Genomic DNA, 15,695 nt, shown 5'->3' on the forward strand with positions numbered 1-15,695 from the left:
CTGAACCTTTTTTTTCTCGTAGATATCGTCATTCCGTATAACTACTAAGCTGGCTGTTTATTGTCCAGTGTAAATGGTTTCAGTACTCAAAATACCTATGCTATGTAAGGAGTTGAAGCCCCTTACAGACTTCATTGTCGTCTTACCTCTGAAAACCCACTCGTTTTTACTACTTTGAGCCCTTTATTTGATCCCGAATACCATTAGAAGACCCATTACTTAGCAACTTGATTTCTGCATTCTGGACTGGAACAGATAATCAACTTATTTTTTGCATTTATGTACATTCCACATCAACTCCCCTCTGATGAGGATTACCACGAATTTTTTGAGGTGCAATCTGTACAATTAGCAATCCTACCTTTTTCGTGGCCATCGGTTTTTTGTCACTCACTTTGTCAGCATCGGCACAGTTCTAAAAACCTGTTTTATTATCCTTCACAAACCGATGCGATATTATAAGGCAAGTCGAATGCAAGATTGTAAAATCAATTTTTAAAGTTTTTCTCAGTTGTAATAGATAAGCCATATGAAGCGGGGAAGGAGAGAAGGTCAATGCGTTTTTTTGCCACCACGTTTTTGGAACCAGGCATCGCTGTAGTCCTCGGACATTGCTACTGCTAACAGTTCATCGGCCTTCGGGTCAACCTGCGAGAGACTACAAAATGCCTCATCACCCACGAAGCAGATCTCGTGGCCATCCTGAAAAGTTAACACGCAAGTGCATAATCAGACCCCAAATACGCTGCACTGACAAATTGTAACGGTTCTTTAGTCATCAAAAAAATCCGTGAGCAGTATGACGGCTGTGTCCTCGCTCTTTCTGTCAGAAATATCCCACAAAATGTGCTGACTTGAAGCGGTGGTCCCAAACATTGGGAGCTTTAGGAAATTGACTCCATCGGTCCGCTTCAGCAGTCGCTACTAGTTTTGTTCCAAACGAAAAAAAAAACAATAAACATGATGTAGGACACGCGCGCTCCATGTGCCTGAGTTATGCATGCTTAATAATTGAAAAAGTACAAAGTGAGAGTAGACTGTGGTAAGGAAACCCTTCACTTAGAGATTGCACTCGTTTTGATTGCGCAATGAGTAGTAAATCCTCATGTGCTTTGTGCAAAGGTAAATTAGACATGAGCAAGTCAACCAAGCACAAGACAAAAACCGACAAGGTTGACGCATTTGAGACGATAAGGGGACTTATTTTAAGCGTTGCATAGTGAATTAGGCGCACTGTTTCACTTAAGTGGGTGCATTTACTCAATAACATGGAAATTAAGAAATATAACCGCTTTAGTAAAAATCAGCCTTCAAGTCAAGCACAGTGTAGCACTGCGGTTTCGAGATGATGCAAACAATACGTTTATTTCTGTCTAAAAAACAGTCAAAAACACTGCTTCCACATTTTACCCTATTTAATTTGAGTATTCAAAGTCAGTTGCACATACATGCACAGCAAAAAACCTACCAAGTTAGTGCGAACACAACTGGTTGGTAGTTTTAATTTTAATGGAATACACGTTTATCTGAATCAATAACTCACAGGATCAGCGAGGATTATAACCTCAACAGTGGCCTTCCCAGGGGTATCTAAGCTGACTAGTCTCGTGACAACTGTTTCGCCCCCTTTGTCCATCTTGTCCTGTAGGGGTGCGAGCTAAAATCAGGATTCCAAAAAAGAGATGTCAAAGAGTTGCCGTCAAGATAGTAAACCAGGACCCAAAATGATCCATGTTAAAGGCAATTCCATTAAAATACTATGATATCTGTGGAAAACAAGCTCACTCTATCTCTAGGACAAGAAAAAGCAACTCTGCCATAGGCTTGACCACGATCGATCGGCTGTTCACCGAGCGTCAGCTGCAGTTGGCACTGACCATCACCAAAACTGAGAAGCGCATGTTTGTCCGACGATTCCAGTAACTTCATGCCACACTTTTTCGACCAGTAATCTAAAGCCGGTATTAAGATAAGGGCAGAGCAAGTAATTTACCAATCGACCGGTGAATATTAGTGGAGGCAAGCTCGAGCTTCCTCACGGGATCATGCGAACTAGACTGTTTATCATGAATGAAGAAGCGATAACCAGCTGGATCATTAACTTCAAGGAAGCCCTCATGTTTTACTTTGGGCAAAGTAGATTCAGATATAATGCGTCTGTAGACCTTAGGGCAGTAAATGTGGATACCCACAAAATCGTTGCCATGCCGATAACTGCCAATTCCATAATTATAGGTTAGTTCAAGAACAAAATGATTATCCTCAGGTCCGTAACCAATCATCGTTTTGCTCCACCTGCCGTCGTAGGGGCTGAACGGGAGGGAGAGACTGAAGGAGTGATCTCAACGTACCCATTACACGCAGCTTTACAGCCCTCGACAAATTCTTCATGACGAAGGACTTCCATTCCAAGAACATTCTTGTAGAATTTGACTGCTTCACCTCGGTTCGGAATTTTAAAAACGTAATGTAGGGCACGAAAGGCCATGTTCCACCTGTTGAATCTGCAACAGATGAATTAATAGCACATACATTTACGCAAAAACACAAAATTTGATGATAAAAGCTCCTGATTTGTGTTTTCGACTGGATAAGTTATTACTACCAGGTAAACGCTACAGAAAAAAATAATCTACTCGCTCTGAATAACCAAATTCAATATTGCTGTAGAAAAGTGCACCAGTTAAAATTCAATGCAAGCAAGATAGAATAACTCTTAACAACCGAAGAACCAGGTATTGGAATTAACAAAGGTTTACCTAGGCAGCATCATATAAAAAGATGGCCATTGCCATAAAACTGCTCTCATCTTAATGCTAAATTCAATTGTTTCCATTTTAAAGGGATATTTAAACTTGGCATAATATACGTGAAGATAAAAGTACGATTAACAGTTGAGCCACTTCTAAAACGACAGCTTGAAAGTGTGCAAAGCCAAGATAACCAATCGCTCGAACGTTGAGTTTGTTTATATATTCAGGTGACCGATACCTTTATTACAATCCAGAATCATCGAATATGAATAAGCTGAAACGTATGACATGTTGCATATGCAACCTCTTCTCATAATTAGTAAGTCCATTTTAAATAATCACATGTCTCCTTTGTAGACAACCTTCCCAACCGACTCTGCATTGCGTCGCACTACACCCAGCAGTACAAGCACTCGTCTCCATTAATTTTGGAAAACATAGATTGTTAAAGTTTGGTCTGTAGGAATCCCTACGTTTCTTGCTCAACACAACATCCCAACCGCTCAAAGTCACTGCCAAACGGGGAGAACCACGGAGACTGGTGAACCAGTGTAGTTAGTTGTACATTAAAATCAGCATTACCTCGCCCCAAATTTATAATACCAATGTCTTATAAGGAGCAAAAGATTGCACTTGAAATGTATAGATCCTATGTAGGCTAATGGTCTTTCCTGTTTGATTGGCGCTTAGTGACCCAAATGTCTAAAATTGCTATACTGAAGTTAATATCTTAAAACGGTAAAACGGCAAAATGCAGTTCTATTATCTGGAGTTACGGCAATCGGATTTAGTACATTTTTAAGGCAGTATGCTGGCATATTTAGCATCTTACAATTCTCGGAATACCAATAATTATGTTTGTAAATGCCATGGACTGGAAGCTGCCATTTTGGTACATGCATTTCATAGACTAATACGTTATGCGGAATCCCCCAACATAGCTGTATACCCTATACCCCAGCCTTGCTCATGGCTAACTATTTTAGACCAAATAGCAGTCGGGTAAGACCATTTAATGTGACGGTTCACACCTTGAGTCGCACTCCTCTGCCTGCTGGACAACCTCAGTAGGCGTAAATAAGTCCAAATTTTCACAATATTTCTTGCGACACTTCCTATTTTTGGAGCGATATTTTTGCGTAGAATTGCTTGTGACAGTTTCTCGATATTTTTGCAGTGACGGATGAGACAATCATGGAACGAGGCCCACATACACCTGTGATTCGTTCAAAATATAGGCCGTCCGTACACATGAACACCTCCCCATTCCATTGGGACAATTCGGTCACGCATCCAGTTCCACATGCATTGCAAGACAAGTAGCTGATGCTAACTCTGAGTCACGGCAAGCGCATAAAGTCATCTGCGCATACATTAAAAGCATCACAATCCGTCTCAAGAGAAATTCACATTTTGCCCCTCCACACCAATTTCAGTAGCTATGCAGCTACCCCTAGATCTGTATTTTTCAAAACGTCTTCAGACCACCTGAACGTTGCAAAGAAGCTCCGAAGGTCACCACCCAAGAGTGCGGTTATTAAGCATCCCAAACAAAAACGTCTCCCGCACTTAGAGGAGTCGGAGAATCTGCTGTGCATATATTCATGATCACACAAGCACACACACAGAAATGGAAGTTGTTTTCAATAGAGAGACGCACATCCAATTTGTCGCCGTCGACGGTTATACGGAGCCGTTCGAAACGAAGGGCGAAGAAGGGATTAAAGAGATAATGTGAAGCAATGCAATGAAGATCCACACACGATGGGGACCTCGAAAAACTGTACATGTTTTTTTAAATACCTTCGCATATATATATAGCGCGTGTTGGTAGCCGGTTAAGTTGTCAAATGCGCCAACAAGCAGTCAGTTGGAAAGCGAACAAAAAATGAGGCGGGCGAAGGGAGTGAAGAGCAAGAAAGCGACTAGATGCCAATCTCCTGACTGCCGCTATCGCCAGGTTTGGGAGGCGCAGACAGGGACAGCGAAGAGGAGGGAACGAGGGGGCGTCCAGTGTTAGGGTCAAAGGCTGCTGCAACGGGAAGCGGTCGGTTGGCCATGCTGTTGGCCACCGTCGCGGGTGGTGGCTGGGATGGCAGGTAGCAGCCTTGGGCCGGACCGAAGGGACCCCTGCGACGCGGTAGGGTCGCACCCGCTACCACTGTAGCTGGACTCAGTCCGCTACTGCTACCACCCATTGTCCCATGCAACGCATTGGCTGACGACACCGGCATTATGTTGTGCATGAACACTGAGAGGAAGGGTGAATAGGGGATGAGAGGAATAACTACAATTTCCCGTAGTAAATTTACCCATAAGCCATAACACGCAAGTATGTTCTAGAAAAAAAAGACACCCAATCCTGCATCCTTTATTTATACCTTCTTTTAAGATTATCCTAAAGAATCAGGAAAACTGGTCATTGAAATTAAAATATGGCAATATCGACCGTCGGCACGAACGGTGCTCTCGGCACTAAAACTACATAAAATGGAAGTACAGTTGTTATCCATACTTGTAAAACAGAGGCCCACACAAAACGACTATCATCATTTTAAATATTGCAACTTAAGCATAGTGTTTGTCACTTGAACATTGACGTGAATGCATCTGAATGGGATATGTATAGCCATTGCCCTGCCTTGCTGGGAAGCACACGAATGACCCAAAAGTGAGGCTTAACAGAGTCTGAGGCAACTGAGACCAATTCGGCCTTCCGAAAAAAAGGACTTTGCTCACAGTTAGCCAAATGAATAAACAAGAACCTTAGTAAGATAGCTTAATGATAAATGAAGAGGTTGCATAGGTGATCGCTAGTGAGACGATTCAATCATTCCGTTACCTGTAATATGAAAAGGCTTCAATTTTATTACAAAACTAAAGATCTGCAGGTGTAATGGAGATAATGAATTCTACGTCAACATCATGCCCATTACTTTGAGGGAAAAACTAGAATTCATTATGGTATGCAGGTTTAATGCTATTCCGAAGCAAGGTAACATCGATACTTTTCCCGGCTAAAGGAAGACGCGCAATCGTAAGGGCTACACTGTACTAACATTTCCAAGGAAATCGCATTATCTCCATCTGGTGGTACATAAAAACACCCCATTTCTTAAGGCCATAAATTAACTCCATGTAGGAGGTGCAGAATTGCACATGCGGTAGAAGGTGAAACAATCTAGCCTAGCTTTGAATGATAGTTTGACAAACAGAAAGGGGGTAAAGCGTTTTCATATGGCACTTTTGTAGATGGATGATATGGAAAAGGGACCCGATTTAAACCATGCTTAAATCAACACTAAAACTGTAGCAAGTGTCGAAGCGCTTACAGCACAGCAGAACACTAATTTCGTGATGCGAAGAGGAGAAAAATGAGAAGCCTTTTATTGTATAAAAATGGGGATTCGTTGTTATATAATTCCTCGAGCTTCAACGGAGACTGAAGTTTGCCCTCGTGACAGATACTGTATTAATAAATATTAGTGACCAATAAATTAGGGGATTTGCAAAAAGCATCCAAGGCTGCGAGAAATAACCAGGCCACAATAATTAACCTTCATACAAGATGAGAATCGTTTCATTGCCGACGATACAAGTCAAATACGAGAAATAAATTTAGAGCTAGAGACCAACCGATAGTTTCACGTTGACTAAAGGTGGTCAATACGACAGGACAAGAGTACAACAGATTTTCAATTGACGAGCGGGCAAATTCGCCGAGTACCAGTCTAAAAATGCAGGAGAGAGCTGAGAGGAAAATTCTTCTTAAACCAAGAGGCCGAATCACTTACATAACAAGCTTAGTCAAGGCGCCTGCTACCATCAATTCAGTACTGTAACACCATCTGACTAGGGCTGCCATTTTTTGCTCAGTTAAGGAGGAACGCCGATGATACTTACCAGGGGCGAACCCACTTGCCATAACACCCTGTGGAGTGGGAGGCGGTATTCCGGGGCTTACAGCGACTCCCGAGGTCCGATAGCTCATTGCTTGCTGCTGCTGGTAAGCAGGATGCTGCTGTAGATGATGCTTGGGTGTAATAGAATTTACCGTCTGGGACTGGGACGGTGGTAGTGGGGACTTGACTTGCTGCTGTTGCTGTTGATGGTGATGCTGCTGTTGTGGTTGTTGCGGCTGCTGAACGGTGGCGAAGTGGGCAAGGGCGGGTGAGGGCACGACCTGACGCGGACAGCCGTTGCGAGCGAGGAAGTTGGCACAGTCGAAGTGGTACGAACAATGCGCGTAATAAAAGGCGTTCCGACCTTCCGAGTCCATCACTCCCGGATCTCCGTTGTACTATATGGCACCGACGGAAATGGATAGGAACGGTTTACTGATGACCAAATCCTACTACTGAGGAACAACCCAAGTCAGTATCCGGAGTTCATTTATAATCCATTGTAAAAAACATCAGAATGCCTATTATATATCTGCCTTAGTATCGCATACAAGATAACAGGCGAGTAAAAAGTGAGATAATTGCCATAAACTTTATGAGGAAACTAAATTTCTGAAAAAAGAGATGATCGTAAGCGTTTGAGGTAGGGTTAGCCTGCAAACGAATGAAAATGTATTTCCAGATGCCAGGATAGCTTTGAAGGATAGTAAATACCAGAATATGGAACTAAATTAATGACAATGCGTGCTTGTAGAAATTTGGCATCCACAGGTTGTAACGCTGAAACGCCTTGCCTATGAAAAATTACGTTACTGATTCAAATACCTTAACGATTGCTTTTAAAAAACCGTGTATGCAGCTTCGCCTCAAAGTCTCACTCGAACGGTACCGATTTAGCAGAACAGCATGGACCACAGTTGCTAAACAAGCCCCGAACCCATTAGTGCATTAACGGCAATGAAAGAATAAAAGATACTATGAATTTAAAGAGACGATGTCCCGAGATTACATTCAAGTGAGAACATAAAATATTCCAACTGATAAAGAAAAATACTGTTAGTCCATTATCAAATGGAAAGGTATTTCCCGAACACGGGATAACATTTTACTATTTGAATGATTATCAAAAAAGCAACATATCAACGGGACATACACTTTTAGGGACGCCTACTAACTTTCCTGCAATCGGATATTAATGTCAACAATATGGAGATAATTTTAAAACCCCCTCCACCCCAACACGCTTGCGTAACGAGCATACCAATTCACCGGCTTGTTTTGTACTGTCTTCGACGTCAGAAAAAAGACAAAAAGTGAACAAAAAAACCACATACTAATATCAAGTGGAAGTAAACACCATTTTATAAAAACAAGTAATAAGCACTAAAAACCAAGGCAGAAGATCAGTTACGATATACATCCAGATCTAAAAAATACCAGAAAAGTCTAATCGTACCACATTTAAAAAACTTTGGACATCTTGAATAAAAACAAAGTACCTATGCTATTATCTAGAGAAAATGGCATTGAAAATCAAGATAACAAGTTTATAACAAAATAATGATGCAGGATTTTCGAAAATACGAAGATGTCCTTAAGAAAAATATATTGGACTCGCTTACAAACACCCCGAAATCCCAAAACGTGTTGTCTCTGCCTAACGCAAATGAAGATAGCCTTCGTTTACGGGCACATACCGATGACAATAAAGCACGTGCTGACAGGTATTTCACAGCTTTAAGGTGAACAATTTTTCAAGGGCATACTGTAGCCGTCCGTAAGAGTAATAAACTGTTTGAATGCTTTCTCACCGAGTCTAGATGGTATATGCTACAAATGCGGCAATAGGTCATACTATCGGAATAAGCTGGTAGTCTAGGTGATGATTTTATGACGCTAAATAAAGTCTGAGAAACCCATAATTCAAAATAGAATCCGTATCATCTATGAAATACTGGAAACCTTTTTACTGATGTCCAAACATTTTTGAAGCCTTTGCCATTTAAGCAAATAAGTTTGGCCAAAACGAATGATCTCCTATTGAGGCTACTAACCCCAATTTCTAGCAGATAAGTTCAGGGAGCTGTCGACTACCAAAAATGTTACCTCTAGAAGTACCCACTGATTCCAGTAAAAGGTAAGGGTAGCTTACCCAGAGAAGGAGCTGCAGGTAGACAATATTGCCGAGGGTAGCAGCGATGTGAATGGCAGCACGAGGATCTTGTCGCGAGTACGGGGCGTTGACGGTGTCGGGCGTAGCGCGGGCGAGACAGAGGATGACCTGACGTGTGTCCTGACGCGCGATCGCGTCGATCAACTGCTGCTGCAGTGGCGCTTCGGGGTATGGCAGCGGCGGTAGGAACTCACGATGCTCGTACTTCGCTCGAATCCATGCCTCCATCTCCTCCTTGGAACTACGCGAATCCGGCTTCCTGGAGGACCAGTCGAGGGCGGATCATGTTATTCACAAGTGAAACAGCTCCCTAGTGCTTCTTCCCTTCTTACTACTACTGATGGAGCCCTGCATAGATATTTAGCCAAACTATTTCAATGAAAGAGACTAGCAAAAAGGTCCCTTGGCGAATAAATCAGTTAATCCATTGAATGGGGTTTTCCAATGACTAACTACCAAAGGAACTCAATCCACCGCTAATCTCAAGAACAAAAAGACACACGAAGCACCACTACGCTCCTGAGACTCAAAGGATTTAAAATACAACGATAAAATGAAGTCCCCACTTCGTAAAATATTCCCCTGCTTCTAAGTATTAGAATAAAACTGGTCTTTTTTCTATGCTTTGAAGTCTCAACTTGACTGGGGTGAACCTGTTTTTTGTAAATAACTATCACACCTCCCCATCTTTAAAAATTCTAGGGAAACCTTGCTGTTTTAAGAATTTTTGAGAAGCAATTTCGGGAGACTAAACAAATAAACATATCCATCTTATCTATAAACCATACATATGCAAAAGCTAGTATAGTTGATTTTTAGATTATCTATCCATGATTTAGAGAATATGTATTGAAAATGTGGCATTTGTACTCATGGGTCCTTAAATTAAGCGACCAAAGAATGAGAATAGAAATTAATATGACCTTTCTAACAGTGAGAACCCAAAAAAGTTGACAGAATAAATGAATGAGGATTGTACAATTTGCTTCAGCATTAAATGAGATGACAACTATAGCCCCATAACCAGTTTTGCTAAAATGAAGACAACATCAAGTAATGCGTTTAAACTTCATGATTACAAACACTCAATTATATGTAGGATCACATAAAAGATGGGATCGTTTAATTATTTGGCCGGTCAGTTCAATCTCGGTCGCACTCTTAGTGTCGCAGAGCCGCTAATTAGGTGTTTGAACTTCTTACTAGCGGATCGAATTGCATAAATTTGTCTATTTTGTTAGCAAAAAAGACCCACAACCGAGTACAAAGAGGCTTCCAAAGAGGCACACGAAGTTCACTAGCTAATAATCTGCGCCTGAAACAACAGATCGTGGCAGGTGTGTGTGGATGTGTATGTATGGGTAGAGTGGGAAGACGAGTGAATCATTGGTCTTGCGTGCGCAGTCAGACAAGCAACGAGAGCCTTTCGCATTCGTAGCAAGAGCAGCGTTGCCTTCCCACGCGTACAACCTTAAAAGAGGGAGGAATGATGGCTAGGTAGTAACTCCATACGTCCCCGCTACACATTGAGACTGCCTAGGGAATAACAAGAGTCCTGCTACCGTCGGATTTCCAATCAATAACAATGCGATCGGCGGAAAATGGAATAAAAGCGGATCCCCCATCCACAAACGGCCTCCTGGGGCATAGTAACACCAGGCAGACCCAAAAAAACTAGGCAAAAAGGAAACAGCTGCTTCACTTTATTTATGTGAAAGGTTAAGAGAGGAGAGAGAAGGTAAGTAATAATGCAAGAAACTGGTGCAAACGAGTTGACACCGATGTGGAGTGCAGCTGCTTCCTGCTCCCAGAGCGAAGCGTGCAACGCATACCTCTCCCTCCAAAAAACATTGGCCTGATTAATTGTCACATTAACCAGCACGCTTTCCACTCGTGTCGGTAGCAAAGATTTCAAAGGGATACATCAAGTGAGCATTCGAAGAATAACTTGTGCCCGGTTTTCCTCCTATTTCTAGTAAATGCTAAACTAAGCCTTGTAAATTGACACAGAGCAGTAAACAACTAATTTTACATGGGCGACTAGGAGTGTAAAGAGTTGAAAGCAATTTACCGACTTTGACAATTTGAAAACGAGGGCTATTTGTACCCTCTTACCAATGATTAAAGAGGATTTACGTTCAAACACATGTGAAAGGGGCTGGTGATGGCTTTGAATGTCATGCCACAGGCGCATCACGTTTTGGACTTAAGGTGACCGCGGTGAGATAAAAAGGGACATCCACAAGCCTAGCGACCATCGTTAAGGCAGTGGTTTCTCACACATTTCCCCTCCCTCTTCCCCTTACATCTTTTTATCGACTGATTTTGGCGACTAAGCTAACCCAACCTTCTGCCTGGCCTGGCAATGAGCGGCTGCAGTAAGAACGAACTGTTGTAAATTACGGCGTCAATCACGCCAGAACAAACCTAGTAATTGGGGTGATGGGAAATACATCATGGATTAAGACCTGGCATAGAGATAGGTACAGGTTTGGGCGAACTACAAAGACAATCACAGAGAATGAGGACTTCCAATCGCGAATTATTAAGATTCACATAGCAAGGAAAATGCGATTCTTCCATAATGCTCAGGAGGTACTTAAAAGATGGAGGAAAGTAAAGTTTAGGCCCAAAAAATAACTAAAAATGTTGAGAAAGCTGTTTACTAATATTCTACTTCCTTTGCACAAAATTATTCAGGCTTCATTTATTTGCATGAGTGCTTCATTATGCCCAACTGAATTGCAAAGAATACTACAGATTCAAATAGTGGAAGAAAGCGCCACGCACGCAATTAAGGCGAGTCCATCTCGATCCCCTTGGTCATGTGATTCTTTTGAAACGGTTACTAATACCCAAGCGCAGCATCGTGAGACATCCCCGATTTAAGATGGGCTGACTTTACAAAATATCTAATTCATTCAAAAAGTAGGATCGTCGGGTTTTGAACACCTGTACCCGTGAAGTGCAGCACTACAGCCAACAAATGGTAGAAGAACAAGAGAGACAAAGGGAGTGGATTTAGTAATACCCAAAGTTGTTGAATTAAGGTAGCTTAAAGTTACTTCCGAATTTGATAATCTAAGGCATCCTTTTTTTGACTTCGTTTAGTTGCAGAGGAGTTTTTAAATAGAGAAGTCATTGAATTCATAGATTATTGAAGACCAATCTTTCACCTACATATCTGATTGCATTCCACTCTTCAGAACGATGGCATTTTCAAACAGCATTATAGCTTCAAAAACTTCCCCATTTTAACTTGGTTCAACACCACAGGGCACCCCACCTTGACATATGGCGAAACTCGCTCTTTAACTTTCGATTCAACAGAGGTCACAAAACGAAGCTAGGGAACACTTCAAAGACGGGAAGTGAAAAGAGGAGCAAGAGCGTGAGTACCTTCGACTGGCGGCGTTACCAGGTACTGCAGCCTCCCAGACGGAGTTGGCGAGAGTGTTCCCAATGGCGCGCATGACGGCTGCGGCCTCGGGAGTCCAGTCATCGAGCATGAGGGAGCGGATTCTCGAGATGTGCGTGCCCAGCTTGCGATGCACTCCGCTACACTCGATGCACACCATCTCACCCAGATTCAGGCTTGCCCAATCCGGATCTATGGCAATGGCAGTAACAGCAGTGCATCATCATCTTACTCGTTTTTGACTTGACTCAAACTATTTGTAGTAGTCCGTAGCCACACATAAACCCATTTTACAATCACCGTAATTCTTGCAATTGGTGCATCTGTCACTTACTCCTATATAGTATGGTACTTGTAACTTAGATTTTACGATTAAAAGGCTGTGTGATATACCAAAGAGGTATTTGGAATCAAGTACTACGTCATGCAAACTGACACACGTGCATGAATTTGAAGCTAATCCAAATCCCATCCGGATGCATGAACATCCCAAAATAAATCCACTCTCCTGTGCCCTTAACCATGCAAAGCATAACACATTCACCAAATTTACTACATTTCGATAATGCGAATAGGTATACATGTACATACATTAGATGCCTAAAACGTCCGAATAATTACAATATTCAACAATACACTTCACCAACACCGTCATTTTGGGCCAGGATATAGCAGTGATCTACGCACGCAGTGTTGGACACTAATCCTAGCGTTATCTGTGCAGATACTCGAGATTGGAACGTTGTATGACTTCCTGGCATTGATTGCTCGAATCCTTAATTCATGGTCCTTCTCTTTTTCAATGTGACATTAATTGGCCTAAAGTAGCTCAATCACTTCTTATTTGGAAAAACGAAATCATCATACAGGCACAAGTACCTTGGAGAGTTTTTTTTTTCACCAAATCATTATTGCGTCCTAGTATATTATACCTGTTGTCAGCGGTTGACATGAAATTCGCATGACCTTGATAGCAACATTACTATTCTAAACCAGACATAGTCTGTCTGACAAGTAATGAGTACATTCACCTGCTTGCTTCTATTCCTTATGATTTCGAGGAAGGTGAAAACGGCAAAGGTTATTGTAAGCAAGGCTTGCCTAAGCGCGATCTATTAGGAAATATTGAACACGGGTAGATAATTTCCAAATTACTGAGAATTATGCCAACACGAATTTCTCCTTAAAATTACAATGGACTGTTCAAAGTTATCAAGGCGACGGAATCATTGTAATTAAATGACATCTTTACCACGATCAAGATAATAAACAACCGCAATCTATAAGGCATCGTCAAAAGAGAAGAATTCATCTCTTTTACGTCAGAAAAAAGGGATGATTCCAATTCCAACCCCCCACTGCATTGTTCTCGCCTTTATCGTTTACCAAAGACTTGTGGTCTGCACAAATCACCCCACCTCCCTGCGGAGCTACTGCTTTCGCCCCTCATCCCTCCACCAGAACATGGGGCAACTAGCCTTATTTTTTTGCAGTAGCGTTTGAAATCGTGATACAGAACAATAAAACAAATTTTAAAATACTACTATCATGGCAATTCGCTTCAAACAGTAGTTACTAAATTACATTGACTGCTTATGATTTAAATTAACGCTTTCAATTTTTTTTTATTATTTTAAAGGTGGTGAAAAGTTGCACAAAATGAAGGCAACCACCATAAACAAGTGACAACTATCTCCTGACCCGGCTCTCACGGTCGTCAAGCCATAGACAAAGTAAATTTATGCACATACACAAGCCAAGGGAAATGACCCTCCAGCTACAGGGATAAAAAACTCACCAGGTACTCCACAATCGGCACAGACGTCATTCCCCGCCACAGCACGTAGTGACTTAGCCATAGCTTCATCTACTCGAATATTCTCACACTTCTCACCCTCCTTGGTCACTCCACCAGGATCTGAGCCGGTGGTCCCAACACCGCCACCCCCGCCAACGCCAGGTACGGAATGACTGCCACCTCCCCAACTGTTGGAGGGCACCTCCAGACCAGTGTGACCTGATGCCGCGGCCCCCGACGTCGATCCCGTGAGAACAGCCTCACGCTTGCTGCTCGACTCGAGCAATTGGAGGCGGGTGATTATGGCCTGATCGATGTGCGACACCCAGTCATCCCGGTCCTCCGAGCTATGAGCCTCGAAGTTCCATTGACGATCCATGGAGATCAATTGAAACTCGTAGCCCTCAGATTCTGGGGAAGAGAAACAAGCACTGTCAAGTGTGGTGTTCACGGTTGCCCTCTTTGTTAACACGTTCGCCACAAGTGCTACATATATTTGACGTCCTGATGGTCTTACCTGCACCCGCATGTCACACATGTGCGACATTATAATAAAGAATGAATTTGGTCAGAAGGGAAGAACAAAATGAGTAACAGGCATCAGCAGGGAAAACAACTGTACTATGGTGGTTGATTTTATCCTATGGTGTTGGTATCGTAACGATTCGCACACTCAGGTTTTTAAATTCCAGAGCTTTCTTGATGATCAGCTCTGGACACTTTCATCACTCATGTTTCAAACAAATAGGTTTAAGTGTCAATAAGTTTTGCAACTAGATTGTAGGAAACAGGTTCATTCAACATTAGGGAGAGGTGGAACTTGGACAAAACAGCCAATTTTCAAATGCGGTTGATTGATTCCACACACAGACAGTGTGACCTGACCTTTACCCCAATGAAAAACGTATAACACTACGGAAGGCGCGGCCTCGGTGAGTATTACAAGGCAATTTCCAACCGATTTTATTAACTCACAAGCGGGTAATTTCATCAATAGGAAAATAAACCCTCTTTTAAAAAAAGCTACTGAATAGGCATGATATGAATATTATCAAAATTTTGGCATAACATCGACGTGAACGAAAGACCAGCTCTTCAGCTCAAAAAATAGAGGAAAAGAGGTGTGGAACGCACACTTCCAAATAGGCTTTTGACAAACGATAAATTGCAAATTGGTTTCGAAATCTGGAGAATGTAACACCAATAGCAAATCTAAATCAGGTCAGCACATATGGCTTTTTTCACCCGCAAACCTCAAGCGTTCGCCAATGGTCGAATTTGGATACCTGAAACTCAACGAAAAGGCATATTTTAGGTGTAATAGGACAATAGTTTACTTGAAACCAAAAAAAAACCCAACTAAGCAGTAAAACCGAATAATGGAAAGTTTTAGTATCAAAGACAGTTTCATTTGAAATATGAAGGCTTAGTTGCACATTACCGTAACCTAACCTCGATTGTCGAAAAAGCTGTAAAACGCACAATGCATTAAGGCATTCCGACTTATTCACACTTGGGCAATATATAAGTGGTTTATTACATAGAAGTTCCCAAATTTATTACGAACTGTCGTTCGAATTATGACAAACAATGTTGTATGCTAGTGAAACAAGTCAAGGTCTTACTCCTGTAATGCCAAAATGTGTACCTC

At 42.0% G+C, this 15,695-nt stretch overlaps 3 protein-coding genes across 3 annotated transcripts in view; 1 reads left to right on the top strand and 2 right to left on the bottom strand. All coding sequences in view use genetic code 11, as the record gives it.

Annotated features, from left to right (window-relative positions):
- EGR_00568 (EF-hand calcium-binding domain-containing protein) overlaps positions 1-499 on the top strand; it is a gene marked incomplete at both ends in the record, with an annotated part of 2,580 nt that extends 2,081 nt beyond the window's left edge. The window contains one exon of the mRNA XM_024489817.1: positions 403-499. Within this exon, the coding sequence (XP_024355814.1) occupies positions 403-499 (97 nt within the window). The remainder of the gene's footprint in view (positions 1-402) is intronic.
- A 53-nt stretch (positions 500-552) lies between these two features.
- EGR_00569 (Glyoxalase domain-containing protein) lies at positions 553-2,407 on the bottom strand (the record flags this gene model as incomplete). The annotated part of the gene is made up of 5 exons (XM_024489818.1): positions 553-702; positions 1,544-1,657; positions 1,786-1,952; positions 1,994-2,310; positions 2,352-2,407. 5 exons carry the CDS (start codon positions 2,405-2,407, stop codon positions 553-555), a joined length of 804 nt encoding a protein of 267 aa, XP_024355815.1.
- Positions 2,408-4,678: 2,271 nt separating this feature from the next.
- The window catches only part of EGR_00570 (Centaurin-gamma-1A), a gene marked incomplete at both ends in the record, with an annotated part of 20,033 nt that continues 9,016 nt past the window's right edge, over positions 4,679-15,695 (bottom strand). Inside the window, 5 exons of the mRNA XM_024489819.1 lie at positions 4,679-5,004; positions 6,657-7,053; positions 8,808-9,087; positions 12,228-12,438; positions 14,045-14,561. Of these exons, the coding sequence (XP_024355816.1) occupies positions 4,679-5,004; positions 6,657-7,053; positions 8,808-9,087; positions 12,228-12,438; positions 14,045-14,561 (1,731 nt within the window). The remainder of the gene's footprint in view (positions 5,005-6,656; positions 7,054-8,807; positions 9,088-12,227; positions 12,439-14,044; positions 14,562-15,695) is intronic.

Source organism: Echinococcus granulosus (genome assembly GCF_000524195.1).
Source record: "Echinococcus granulosus chromosome Unknown EG_S00002, whole genome shotgun sequence".
In the NCBI taxonomy this organism is placed as follows: domain Eukaryota; kingdom Metazoa; phylum Platyhelminthes; class Cestoda; order Cyclophyllidea; family Taeniidae; genus Echinococcus; species Echinococcus granulosus.